The following is a 14,687-nucleotide window of genomic DNA, read 5'->3' as shown; positions in this document are numbered from 1 at the left end:
TGATTAGAACGCTAGTATTTTCACCAGGTAAAAAATGGGTTATGTCAGTTCTTTTTATATTTTGCTGTAGTGTGTCAGTAGGAAATATCAGTTTACATTTCCAAACATTAATTTTGCCATTAATTATAATAATCCAGTGAGATTTGCACAAGGAGTCTGACAACAGCCAGTGCTCTACACAGAGATCTGATCTCACCATCATCATCCAGTTCATCTGGAATGACGTGAAGAAACAGAACAAACTGAGACAGACTAAATCCAGAAGAACTGTGGCAACGTCTCCAAGATGCTTCAAGAAACCTACCTGCAAAGCAACATTACTGTTAAAGGTTTTAGGCACTTGTGAAAAAATACTGTAAAATGAGGATGCTGTCAAAAATAATGTCATAAATAGATTTTCTTTATCAATTAAATTCTATTAACTAAATTAAATCAACATTTGGTGTGACCATCTTTTGTGTTTAAAGCAGCTTTTGCCCTAGGTGCACTTGTGCATAGTTTCTCAGGAGCTTTGCAGGTAGGTTTCTTGAAGCATTTTGGAGACGTTGCCACAGTTCTTCTGGATTTAGTCTGTCTCAGTTTGTTCTGTTTCTTCATGTCATTCCAGACAGACTGGATGATGATCAGATCAGATCTCTGTGTAGAGCACTGTCTGTTGTCAGACTAGACAGATAGAAATAACTGACTTAAATCTATATTTTAGCTGTTGAAAATACTAGTGTTCTAATAATTTTGGCCACCACTGTATGTCACTGATAAATGAAATATGCCAAATTATTTTCTTTACATACCCTCCACCGCCAAATGCTAAGGAGTCCATATCTCCTTTGATGAAGAACATATTGTCACCAGTCCATTTGAAGACCTAGAAAAGTTCAAGTTGTTTAACAATGTTAACTGTCAATGCAAAAACAGTAAACAGTAAAACAGTCATTTATATATATATAGGATTACTGATCCATCTAAGACATACATGTATAGTACTTAATCAATTCATTTATTCCCCACCTCAAATTCTGGACAGAAGGTGAAAACAAATGTCTCTCCTGTGCCATAGAAGCTGTCACTGACTTTAAATGGCTCTGAGGCAAGAGCTCCAAACATCTGCAGAAAATAAGCCAGATTGTTTTAAATATTTGAATAACTTCATACTGTGAAAGCTATGCTTTAGAAGTCTATTTCATTTTCACAATCCCCACATACATATTTCCAAAAACTATTTATGTAAAACCACACACTTTAGCTAAAACCCTGAAGCTCAAGCTCATACCTGTCCATCACTGTCCTTGATCACCATGAGTACCGGGGAGTCCTGGGCCTGCATGGTGCGGTACAGGCTCTTGATGCTCATGCCGTGTTTGGATGTGCTGTACGCCAGAGACCAGGGATAGCCGATCGTCCTGGGGGGGAGGTGCTTGGCCAGCTGAGGATTCGAGTTACAGGCCAGAAGTGAGTAAAGAAAAACGCCAAAAGATCAGGACGACACAGAAAGGGCACATGGAAGCAACTTCAAGAAAATGTATAATAAATATAAGGGCTTCTGGTAGCCAATTATACAACAACTGAAATGCCACAGGTAGATGATGAAAATGCCACACGAGTCCCATGAGAGCTAGCCAAAAGTTGAGGTGCATCAGAGATAAATATGATAAGGTCAGCATATAGATATGAACCCAAAATCAACTATAACTTGCCTTCTCGATCTGATCAGGTTGCAGCAGGACACTGGGCTCATTCAGACTGGGCCTGAATGATTCGGGTTCTGGGTCACTCTTCACCATGTGTTTGGAGTTCACTTTTTCCTTGGTTGTGATCTGATTAAAAATAGAAAGAAAAAGAGCTGATAAACAGTATCTCACTATTGGATTTTCCCAAAATTTCACAAACATTCTCTTACATTGAGAGCACAAAAATCTGGATGAGTCTGTATATTTATGGTTAGACTTCTTTAGAAAACTTTAAAATACCACACCGTTTGTTCTATCTATCATTTGTTCCATCTATCCTTCATTCATTCAATCTATTCTTCATTCACTCACACTATTTTTCATGTTTGTTCATTCTATCTATCATTCATTCATTCTTTAGTTTGAAATATCAGTTGACTTTTCGTTCATTCGATCTATCGTTTATTTCATCTATCCTTTATTCATTCGTTTGTTTCTTCTATTGTTCGTTCTATCTTTTGTTTAATCAATCATTCGTTCTATCCATCAATCGTTTGTTCATTCGTTCAACCTACTCATTCCATCATTCATTTGTTCTATCAATTGTTTGTTCTTTCCATCTATCCTTCATTCATTCACATCTATCTCATCTACCGTTCATTAGTTTGTTCTATCTATCGGTCGTTTATTTGTTCTCTTTTGTTCGACCTTTCGTTTGTTCATTCTATCTATCATGCGTTCATTCATTCGTTCTACCTGTCATTCACTCTATCTATTGTTTATTTGTTCTTTCTATCATTCTTTCGATTTGTCTATCGATTGTTTTATCTGTCTCATTTATTTGTTCTGTATATATCTGTGATGGTATTTAGTACAATGTAGTTACTGTCATTTAAAAAAAATCTGTCTGTCACCTCCCAGCTCTGTCATGCATCATCCAATCAAATGACTTTTTTAGGACTTGACTCCAGGTAACTGGCAGCAGTCATATCAGATAACAGAATCTGAGCAATCTAAAATATGCCATGTAAACAGTACTCTCAAAGTAAGAGAACATCTGCAAAATTCTGAAATGGTATCATGCCCCTCCACAGAGGGCATCAAAAGCAGCACAGCTCAATATAGGAGAAAGTCAGACTACAGGACGTGAGGAGTGAAGCTTACAGAGACACACATTTATCAGCCAGACAAATCAGGCTTTAAATCTGGCAATGTGTGAATCTACATCAGTACAACCCAACTGATGTAGACAGAAAAAGATGGATGGATGGAGATCAGTGAGAAATGTACCAAGGGGTTTTACTTCGGGAAGGCTTATCTCAAAGGTTAAGGAATGAGAAGTATAACCGTAGTTAAGCACAGGAATAAAGGTTAGCAGGAAAACAGGGTAGTCTGCCAACAGCAATGCAAATATCCAAGAATCACATATCAACAATTTACAATCCACAAACATCAGATTTGGAGCTGATATTTGTTTTTTTGCATATTTTCAAAAATATATGAAGTGTTTATGCGCAAAAACAGATAACTCCGTTGTTAAATATTTTCAAAAATCATGTTTTTTATTAAGTTATCATGTTTTTATTGTGTTTTATTGTGTTAGTTAGCTAGCTTTTTTGTTGTTGTTATTTTTTACCTAATGAAAATAACCCAACTGCAGTTTGATTGAGATGAATTGGAATACACAATGAAAAAACTTTCATTTAGTAAAGCCTCAAACTCTTGGATGTTTTCATGTTTGCAGGGAATAGGGTTAGTGAGACCTCATCAACACACTTTCAGGATTGTTTTTTCCTTTAAAGTCAACATGAAATGACATCCACAAGCATCTCACTAATAATAATTTGATGTATTTCAGACTAAAACATGATATTCAACAAGAAATAATGCTTACAAGTTTGAGACAAGCATTAAATGAGTGCAATAACTAGTAGACTGCAGCACCTACAACGTTTACCTTCTAACAATGCCTACATAGTTTAACATTAACCCTCACTGCCTTGTTAACATCAAGCAAAATGTGAAGCATATTATATTTTTTTATAATATAAAAATATATAACCATTAATTACATAATAAAATCAGCAAGCAATAAAAACTAAATGATTAAAATATATAATATCCTTATTATAAAAATACTAATTTCTAATATAAATTAAAGTAAATTACAAAATTTTAATTTAAAAAATACATTGAATTAATATGCAGCTGTCAATGTGGATGACTTATTAATACAATAGCAGTGCAAGCAATAAAAACTAAATGACTAAAATATATAATTATTATAATATACTTACATAATATAACACAATATTATGTGTAAATTTTACACTGATTACAGAGTACGTAAACAAAAAATTAAGAATCAGGCAGTGAATAATAATATACTTGTACATTCATAATATAAATTATAGTAGATTATTACAAAATATTAAATTTTGATGAATAAGTTCAAATGAACTGGAATAACATGCAGTGAAGAATCAGGTACAGTAAGACCAGGTAAGTGTATTAATAAAACAAATAGGGATAATTGTAATATCATGCTGACTTTAAAGAGTGTGATGATTGCTGTCTGAAGAGTAAGTCAGAACAAGCACTGCAGTCTACTTGATCAAACCCTTCTGGAAAGGTCTCTGGGGGACAGCATGAGACTAATTACTATGATATTTGCTTCATTTATTGCTTCCTCTTATTCAAGCCATCTAAAACCCATTCTGTCATCCAGATGGAAATGCCAGTTGACAGATATCCAGTTTCAGTATTATTGCAGAAATTCTATCAGGCTTTAAGTGTCATTTCATATAAAAACGGCTGTATCTCAACTCAGGGCCAGTTTTATTATTCCACACTCCACATAAAGACCAGTGCAATCTGCTGATCAAGGGGAACAAATGCTGTAATAAAGCCATTATGCATTCTGATTTAGATCAAACAGTAAAAGAGTCTTTTTTTAATTCAATTTGTGAAACCCTATCAGATTTGGTTTGATTTTCATACAGTATCCTAACTGTTGAGTTTGAAGTTGAAGTGATCAGCAGACATGCCGTGGCCTTTGTGATGGTTCACGTGTGGAGCTGAGCGTGTGGCACCTGAAGACGTTTGCAGAGCGAGCGCAGGTCCTCACTGTTTAGCGCATCTATCCTCCGGTAGTACTCAGTCACAGAAACTACCTAATGCACAGACAGAATAGTGATGTTGCATGAGAATCTGCCTGACATCCAAAAATTTGTATGTGAAGGGGGAGAGAAGTTATCTGGTATGTTCCTCTGCAGCTTAAACTCACAAACTTGGAGATGGAGGAAGGGACATGTTAGTACTTTTTTTGCACAACCTAAATGAGAAGACCAAAATAAAAACCGCAGAACTAAATGGTGAAAACACTTTAAATACCACTTGACCCGTGTGTTTGCAGAGACAGCTGCATCTGAACTGCAGTCAGACTCAGGCTGGGTCTCATGTGCCATGAACCAGCTTAACCTAACAGGATTCACCTGACGAGATCAAACAGCACTGTCTCAAAGACGGATCACACGTCTTCTGCAACAACTTCCCCAGACCAGCTGCTTAGCAGCATGTCATGTCTCCAAACAACATAAAACACCATTTTCAAAGCTGAAGCACTGAGCAGTCTGCTGTCTACCTACCCAATATCAAAATCAAACAAAAGTCTCAGTTTATTTGATCACAAAACAGTAAGTCAAGATTCAAGTCAAGAACAGTAATTTCACAATTACTGTTTTTACTGTATTTTTGATCAAATACATACATACTATTTGTTAATTTAATATAATGTACAATTACAAAATATTATGCTACATTTTAAATAAAAGCACAAAAAATATGCAGCTGTCAATGTGAATTGACTGTTAACACAACAGCAGTGCAACCTCAGAAATCATCTATAATCTATAGCCACACATTTTTTCCTGTAACTGAATATTTTGATAAATAGATATGTGGTAATGAAAAACACATCACTCAGAACTCCTTGCCTGTCTTACTTATTAGAGTTCATTTGCCCATGCTCACATATTCAAAAGCCCATCCCTAATAATGCCATTGGATTTAACTCCTAAAAGCAGAAAGTATGCTTTATACTGTAGCCTATATGCAATCTACACTCTTAAAAATATAGGTGCTACACGATGCCATAGAAGAACCTTTTTGTCTAAATGGTTCCATAAAGAACCTTTAACATCTGAAGAACCTCTCTGTCTCACAAAATATTCTTTGAGGTGAAAGAAGGTTCTTCAGATTATAAAAAGGTAAGAAAGAGATGGTTCTTTAAAGAAGCTTTGATTGAATGTTTTTTTGTGGAACCAAAAATGGTTCTTCTATGGCAGCACTTGAAGAACCTTTTGAAGCACTTTTATTTATAAGAGTGTATGCATACACTGCTAATGCTCTAACACGCACTTGCAGATTTCACCATAAAACCAACAAAGCACAGTTTCCTTTAAACAGCTTTTTATGATGGAGGCGGCATCTTGATTTATAATCGCAACAGGAGAAAAATAAACGCAGTCGTGCGGTGCTGCTCAAAAACGAAAGAAGAAATAGAAATTCTTATTAAAACTTTTAATAAGGGAACGTTCTAAAGCGTAGTTTTCCATGTGGAAAAACTACCGACGACGCTGTGACTGTTGTGTTTCGATAAATTTATCGTAAACCAGAGCTGCGTTAACAATATGTTGTGCACGTCAGGAAATACTATACATACTAGACAGTATGTGACTTGATACTTAATATAAATATGCTAGGCTACTGCAAAAACGTGTCTGCAGACTTTACCATCATGTCTAAATTACATTAATTTTCAAGCCTAGAAAGCAACAGCTGCTTGCATGCATAACCACACTATTCAGTGTGCATTTCAAGTGTACTCAAGAACAAGTCACTCAGCCACACACAAACATTACAACCACAGGGCAAGTGTTTTTTTGTTTTTTTTTTACCAGGCCAAAGCTGTATTTGGGCGTCAGCTGACATCCCTCCTTAATTCTTCTGGAGAAAAACATAAGATCTGCAGAAAGCCCCGAGATATGCAGGTGTATATCCGATATTAAGTATCCACTTGGACACACTGAGGTACAGACACTCTTAGAAGTGAACTAGAGGCTTTGCGCTGTTTATATCCCAGAGGGACCAATGGGATGGCAGGGCAACAGAAAAGCATGAACTCGTGTGGCCTTCCCTCTGGCCAGATAAGAGGCTGCACAGGGCTTGAGTCATATTTTATAAAAAATCAAATAGCTGTCTGGAAGATGTTATAAATAAACATGCACATTTATATAGCCTTGAACGTATCCTCCTGAGATACAGCAAAATAAAAATAAAATAATAATACTAATAATAAACAAACAATAAATAGAACTGGAAATATTTTAAAACATAAATAGGTAAAAAATAAATATATAAAAGGTTTGAGTCATATTTTATAAGAAAACACATAGTTGTCTGGAAGATAGTTTAAATAAAAATACATATAGAAAATATCAAAATAATACAATAAAATAAACATATATAACAATAAATAAATAAAACAAATAGAAGGTTAAAATACTAATAGAAATGTTAAAAATAAAAAGACACAAGAAAGCAGGAATGAAATGTATTGTTAATTATTAAAAAAATTATATTAATATTTTATCTTAACAGTATTTCGTCATTATATAGCATTAATATTGTTTGTCATTATAATATTGGTCACTGGTGTCTTCTAAATGTACACACGTAGACAAAAATGAATTGCTGGATCTCAAGAAGATATAAACTATTGGTCAATTAACCATCATATTTTCTTTATCTTCTTCATTGAGTGTTTACAGTAATTATCCTTGACTATAAAGCAATAAAAAGCATCATCTACATTTATCAGTCAGATAGTCTTGCTCACTGGAGTCCGTTAGTGGTTTAAGAGGGATGATGAAATGATTGTGTCCATTTGCCGATGTACACTCAATACAGTAACAGCCAAGTCAAACACGCATTACAATGAAAGGATGTTACATACCAGTTCATCACATCCTTTGAAGGGAAAAGATGTCGTTATGAAAATAAGACACTGCAACAAGACATTACATGGACATTGACAATGACTGGCAACAGGAACAAGCATGCATTCATACTTAAATATTAGTATTGTGCATAAACATGGTTGAAGCTGCTGAAGAGGACATGAACTCTGAAAGAGACAGACACACACACACTCCAGTGCCGCTGTGAATAACAGGCTCATGTGTTCAGGAGAGAACATAAACATCATGTAAGCATATTCATGATCACATGTCTATGACAACACAATTGCAACAAAGACATCAGCATCAAAGCAACACAACATTTCAATTAAAAACACATGCATGAATTAACAGAAGTATTACTATTTGTGACAAACAAATAAACACACACATTACAAATCATTAAAATAGTCAATTATATTTAAACATCATCTTATGCATAATATATATTCTAGGCTTTGCATTTAGTTTTTAGGCTTAACTGGTATTTTGGTATTCAGGTCAAGACTTTTATCTTACAGCAGTTGTTGTTCATACCTCCCAGTCCTTGAATGTGATATCAGGTACTGGTTTGTCATGCTCCCCACTTTCAGCATCCTGGTTCTTTTTAACCACTACAAACCCAGGCTCCCGCGTCAGTCCGCCCAACCCTTCTCCATACACATCAGCGGTCCACTGGACAAAGAACGCATACAGGTGGTCTGACCTACAGGAAACACACACACAAAAATGGCCAAGGTTCACTCTTAAGAAATAACACAAGACCAGGTCAAAAAGGACCTCCTCAAGGCCAGTTCTTCATTCACCTTGGCATCCTACTACTTTCTAATGAGATGTTTCTAGTTGTCCATTAAAAGTGGGGTATGTAATTTTTCAAAAACGCTTTAGAAAACTGAGTCGGGCCAAGTACCAAAACAAACTTGTAGCCAATCAGCAGTAAGGGGCGTGTCCCGGCGTGTCTACTCATGATATGAAGGAGAGAGCATTCACTGAACAGCCGAGCAGAGCGACAGAAAGATAGAGATGGCGAATAAAAAACAAAAGTGGAAAACGTCTGCGGAATGAAAAGGCAAGAAGTAGGACCCGTGTAAATATTGGATCAGCTTTCCAGCGCTGGAGAGAACTCAAGGAGCGGAAGGCCTGCGATCGGACGCCGAGGTTGCTTTGGTTCTTCTCGATAGGTGAGTAACACCATGTCTACACCGGACGCGGCGCGCCACAACTGCTAAAGTCTGTCTACACTGGACGCGATAAAGCAATCATTGAAAATCATTTGAAATTTGTGTAAGCTCGTCATAAATAGTATGCAGCAGCGGTACTCTGTTGGAGATTTGTTAGCACATAAAATCAAACTGGGAATAGCACTGACCTCTCAGAAGGAACAACGAACCAGTACTCGTGCTTCCTGTCTCTTTGGGCGTACTGCTGCATGGAGGCACTGGCATGGGAAACAAAAGTCTTCCGCATGGCCCTGCCAACCCGCAGACACAGGAACTTGTGCGACTTGGACTTCTGCTTGCCTTTGGGCCCCGGCACAACTGGGACAGGAAATAAACAGCACAAAGCACCTATTTTTCCCAGTTATCTCAGCATGTTAAATTAAAACCTGAATCTTGCATTCTGTTTTCACTAATCTATATCTGAGTAAATTTATGGATGCTGGATGCAACACATGCTTAATAAACTGTCATATTGAGTGAGCTGATGCTGTTAGTGTGCTGCAGAGAAATACATAAACAGAGCAAATTAAATCTGTGGATCTACAGCCAATCCAGCATGACTAACTGAAAATCTATTTTTCAGTTTATTTTTAGGGCCTCATCCTTATTAGACTGCAGCAGTGATACAACAGGATCATATGTAGGCTGACACCTCAATATATTTGTTCATTCTGTTATGTCATCAAGGATTGGATATCTTTTATATAAGCAATATCCAATTGGGCAAGAGAAATACAATGCGAAATGCGTGTTGACGTTAACAAGTGTTCTAACCTTCCACTGTACTCTGTCCCTCATCTGCTCCAATCTCATTAGCTGGTGTAAAGTCATTGGACATCCCTTGCTCTCCTTCCTTCAAGTCACTGATTGATTGCATAGTCTGAGCTTCCATGCTCTTCTGTGTCTCATGGGCTTTTGCAAAATCCTCAACAGCCACAGTGTCCGAACAAAGCGATTCAGATGTTGTGCGTGATTTGGCCTCATCCACAGGCTGGTCCCTTGTTACGTTCTCAGACACAACCTCACTGGATAAATCTACAGTATTCAGACTCTGCTCGATACCACTATCCCTCCATCCTCTTCTCTCAGTTTCTGCATTTTGTACAGCTTCTTTTACATCCTTTTTGTCGACCATTGAGGGTTCTTCGGTGGCTGTGGCGGCCTGGTTGATGGTTTGCACCGATTCAGAAGACGCACCGGAGGACTTTATTTGCTGCAGCTCGTCAGAAGATGTTGCGAGGGCATCATCACGGACTGGTGAAAGTTCTGACTCTGTAAAAACGTCTTCGGACAGAGACGCTTCTGTGCTACGAGGGGCCGTACTGGCACTGTCGTTGCCCGTCTCATGGATTCGGTGTGCTGCATCGGCTGCGTTGAGACGAGGCGCCCTCTTCAGATGGCTCGCCTCAGTTACAGAAGGCTCTAGCTCTAGATCTCTGGGTTGACAAAAAAAAATATGAATCATGGGTCATTTAAAAAGTCATGCATTTCCAGTGTTAAGATGCTCAAACCAAACAGTGTCTGGTCCGCATGGACTTACATAATATTTGTTTTTCATACTATGAATGTCAAAGGGGACTATCTGTTTGGTTACCAACATTCTTCAAAATATTTTATTCTTTTTGGTTGAGACCAGCTTTAGGGTGAGCAAAAGACAAATTCAATTTTTGGTTGAACTATCCCTTAGGCTGTCAAGCAACTTACGGTGGCACAAGCTCTCGGACCCTGATGTCGGTGATTTCCCTGCACATGGCTGCAGACTGCACCTCCTCCAGCGGGCACATGATCCCGTACTCCTCACATCCTCGCTCCTGCACCAGCCGGTCTGACTTATGAGGGTCAAACATGATGTTGTTTGGGGTGACCAAAAGAACACCACTGACTATTCCCTAAAAGACAGAGAACAGAAGAGGAAGATGGCAATGAAACATTGGTGGACCATACACTACTCTTCCATGGCTTGATTATCACAGCAAAGACGGAACATATTGTTCTTGTTATTGCACATTGATTATTCTGGCCACAAAACGCCCACTTAGGCAGGAAGAGATCGACATGAAATGCAACCAGCCAACCTTTTGGTTTTGCTTTTCTTGTGCTGTTTGGTGGAAAATCTAAAATCAGTGATACTACAATAAAAGATCAGCATGGAATTGTGGTCTATAAGAGAAATTGCTCAAATACTGTAAAAAAAAAAAAAATTTGAAAATGTGTTTAGACTTTGTAGTCATAATTTTTATTCATCCAGATATAACAAGTACCATATAATACACAAACAATTCTGAAAATTAGGTGAAATATTTACATTTAATCATTTAACAACATTATTAACTTTAGTTCATTTAGAAATTTGCAGAACACAATGCCAAGCTAGAGCAGAAATGAACAATATTTGAATATAATACACATAATAAATAATACACAAACAAACTAGAAATATATGCATATACGGGTGCATCTCATTAAATTAGAATGTCGTGGAAAAATTCATTTATTTCAGTAATTCAACTCAAATTGTGAAACTCGTGTATTAAATAAATTCAATGCACACAGACTGAAGTAGTTTAAGTCTTTGGTTCTTTTAATTGTGAAGATTGAGGCAAACATTTAACAAAAAATCACCAATTCACTCTCAACAAATTAGAATACTTCATAACACCAATAAAAAAATTTTTTGTGAATTGTTGGCCTTCTGAAAAGTATGTTCATTTACTATACATGTACTCAATACTTTATAGGGGATCCTTTTGCTTTAATTACTGCCTCAATTCGGTGTGGCAGTAATTAAAGCAAAGTTGATCAGTTTGTGGCACTGCTGAGATGGTATGGAAGATTCTCTATGGGGTTCAGGTCAGGCGAGTTTGCTGGCCAATCAAGCACAGTAACACCATGGTCATTGAACCAGCTTTTGGTACCTCTGGTAGTGTGGGCAGGTGCCAGGTCCTGCTGGAAAATGAAATCAGCATCTCCATAAAGCTTGTCAGCAGAAGGAAGTATGAAGTGCTCTAAAATTTCCTGGTCAATGGCTGCATTGACTGTGGACTTCAGAAAACACAGTGGATCAACACCAGCAGATGACATGGCAGACCAAATCATCACTGACTGTGGAAACTTCACACTGGACTTCAAGCAACTGGATTCTGTGCCTCTCCACTCTTCCTCCAGACTCTGGGACATTGATTTCCAAATTAAATGCAAAATTTACTTTCATCTGAAAAGAGGACTTTGGACCACTGAGCAACAGTCCAGATCTTTTTCTCCACAGCCCAGGTAAGATGCTTCTGACGTTGTCTCTGGTTCAGAAGTGGCTTGGTAGCCCTTTTCCTGAAGACGTCTGAGCGTGGTGACTCTTGATGCACTGACTCCAGCTTCAGTCCACTCCTTGTGAAGCTCTCACAAGTGTTTGAATCAGCTTTGCTTGACAGTATTCTCAAGCTTGCAGTCATCCCTGTTGCTTGTGCACCTTTTCCTACCCAAATTCTTCCTTCCAGTCAACTTTGCATTTAATATGCTTTGATACAGCACTCTGTAAACAGCCACACCTTTCAGTAATGACCCTCTGTGATTTACCCTCTTTGTGGAGGGCGTCAATGTTCGTCTTCTGGATCATTCCCAAGTCAGCAGTCTTCAATATTGCTAAATATTACTACAAGTAGCTTAATTAGCTGTCTATTGTAATATATTTAAAAATATATATATTTATTTTTATTATTATCAATGCTATCAAAGTTTAAAACAGCTGCTTTATATTTTATTTATTTCAATATATTTGTGAGAAACATTTTTTTTCTTCAATGCATATAAAGTTTGTATAGTTATTGTAACAATATTAATGTCTTAGAGTCTCAATTTAATGTGTCTGTGCTAAATAAAAGTTATAAAATCTTAAAAATAAATAATTCTTCCTTACTCTAAACTTTTGAATGGCAGTGTTTGTATGTATATATCTTTTAAATATTTTCATTTCACTAGTTCACAAGTTTTGCCACAAAAACCCTCATCACAACATCCCAGTAGATGGGGAAAATTACTTCTAGACTTCTAATTTCTAGACAAGTGAAAATCTGTGAAAAACAGATTTTTTGTTGTTGTTTTTTATAAACACAGAAAACGCTCTCCCTTGAAACTTACCTTGCCATCTGTGATGTATTTGCAGTTCATTTTAAGGAACTTTTCCGTAAGCGCCTCTTCTTCCTCGGAGGTGGATGACACCACTCTGGCTGGCCGTGGGGGCCCGTGGCCTGGGCCGGGGGTGCTGTGCCTCCGATGGACATCATCTGAATCCTGTCGGGATGAAGTTTGAGTGAGAAACAGCTCAATCAGTGTTAGCCCTCGCCACATCACATTGAATGAGGCCCAACCCTGAGCTTATGATACACCCTCTAACATCTACACATTAACACACACACACACACACACACACACACACACACAGTCATCATAACAAGAAGGCTTGGAAATAACAACCCATTAAGGCATAAGGTAGATCCCTTGAGGGCTCTCTGCTGTAAGAAAGCTGACAGGCGGAAACCAAGGAGACCGAGGCAGGTTTCCTAACATGATGCAGCACAGGTTGAGTGACTGTCAGCATCTTTGTGTGTGTGAGAGCTCATTATAGGACAAGAAAAAGGAAAGTCCCTGCTCACTGAAACTTGGTGCAGGCACACCAATACAAATCTAATGATTATAAAAAGTTACTTTCAGCTTTACAAAATGTCGCATACATTGCAGCAGACTCCTGTTCTGAAATGTGAATAACTTGAAACTCCTGGATTTGAGCTAAAATCAGGATTTAGGATTTGAGCTAAAATCACATTTTGAACACATGGTTGAGTCTTCGCCCGATGTATTCCAACTTCTCACACAAAGAGCTCAGTGAAACACGGACACGCTGAGGCACCTTATACTTGACAAACAAACATCACATGCTCATTTAATACTAATCAAAGAAAACCAGGTTCTTTACTGGAGTGATCAAGGAAGTGATGCTGAGAATCAGATATATTTTTAAAAGTAGTCTACTAACTGCATGTATAAAAAAGTTCAAATGCTCATACTGTATGTGAATTGCAAAAGATGGGCCATGAGTATGTTTTAAATAATGGTTTAATATGTCTCTTTTTATTTCTAACCTGTACAACATTCTTGTATGAAACATGAAAAATATGCTTAATTATGCAAATATGCTTATATTGTAAAATATATTAAAATAGAAAAGTTATATTCTAAAATTTTATTTTATGAAAATATAACCTTGGCGAGCATGAGAGACTTTGTTCAAAAACATTATCCCAGACACGAATGTAGCAAAATCGTGAGCCCAGGCTCTGCTTAACTGCATAGCATGTTTTCCCCAGCACATTAATATTACGTCTACAGTCTGTAGACAACTATATAAATGTAAGGCTGCTGTGGCTGACTGCACAGTTTAGATGCACTCCACTGTGTGTGTATAATCAGTATGCTGAAATGCATAAGAGAAACATGAATATTGCATGAATGTTCATGTGGCTGTGTGTTTTCATGTAATGTGATGGTACTGTAACTCCAGGCTATTAAAATTACAGGGATATGTGTGTGCATTCTTATTCGTGAGATGCATGTTAATACCAGAATACATGTGAAGTTAGTACAAGCGAGTGCAAGTGTGCCTGTGCATGCTTTATCCATTGATGACTCATGAGGAAATGCAAGCGTGTACCCCTGAATCTCTGGCAATGGGCAGCATGACCAGTAAATCCATGACCATATGGAGCCGGAGCTACACACAGGGACACACA

General features: G+C 37.4%; 1 protein-coding gene across 2 annotated transcripts in view; it reads right to left on the bottom strand.

The window, feature by feature from the left end:
* The window catches only part of LOC306885112 (oxidation resistance protein 1-like), a 51,109-nt gene that overhangs the window by 1,589 nt on the left and 34,833 nt on the right, over positions 1-14,687 (bottom strand). The window contains exons 7-16 of one of the 2 annotated variants that reach the window (XM_079441454.1): positions 13,039-13,191; positions 10,612-10,796; positions 9,682-10,343; positions 9,057-9,225; positions 8,225-8,393; positions 4,760-4,840; positions 1,695-1,814; positions 1,271-1,423; positions 1,009-1,104; positions 792-865 (exon numbers count right to left, since the gene is read on the bottom strand). In XM_079441454.1, coding sequence (XP_079297580.1) covers positions 792-865; positions 1,009-1,104; positions 1,271-1,423; positions 1,695-1,814; positions 4,760-4,840; positions 8,225-8,393; positions 9,057-9,225; positions 9,682-10,343; positions 10,612-10,796; positions 13,039-13,191 — 1,862 coding nt within the window. Of the gene's footprint in view, positions 1-791; positions 866-1,008; positions 1,105-1,270; positions 1,424-1,694; positions 1,815-4,759; positions 4,841-6,625; positions 6,773-8,224; positions 8,394-9,056; positions 9,226-9,681; positions 10,344-10,611; positions 10,797-13,038; positions 13,192-14,687 lie in introns of those variants that run through there. The other variant, XM_079441455.1, reaches the window with a different exon arrangement.

The sequence above is a fragment of the Barbus barbus genome (assembly GCF_936440315.1).
Source record: "Barbus barbus genome assembly, chromosome: 19".
NCBI classification, from domain to species: domain Eukaryota; kingdom Metazoa; phylum Chordata; class Actinopteri; order Cypriniformes; family Cyprinidae; genus Barbus; species Barbus barbus.
This window is presented reverse-complemented; position numbering and strand designations above follow the sequence as displayed.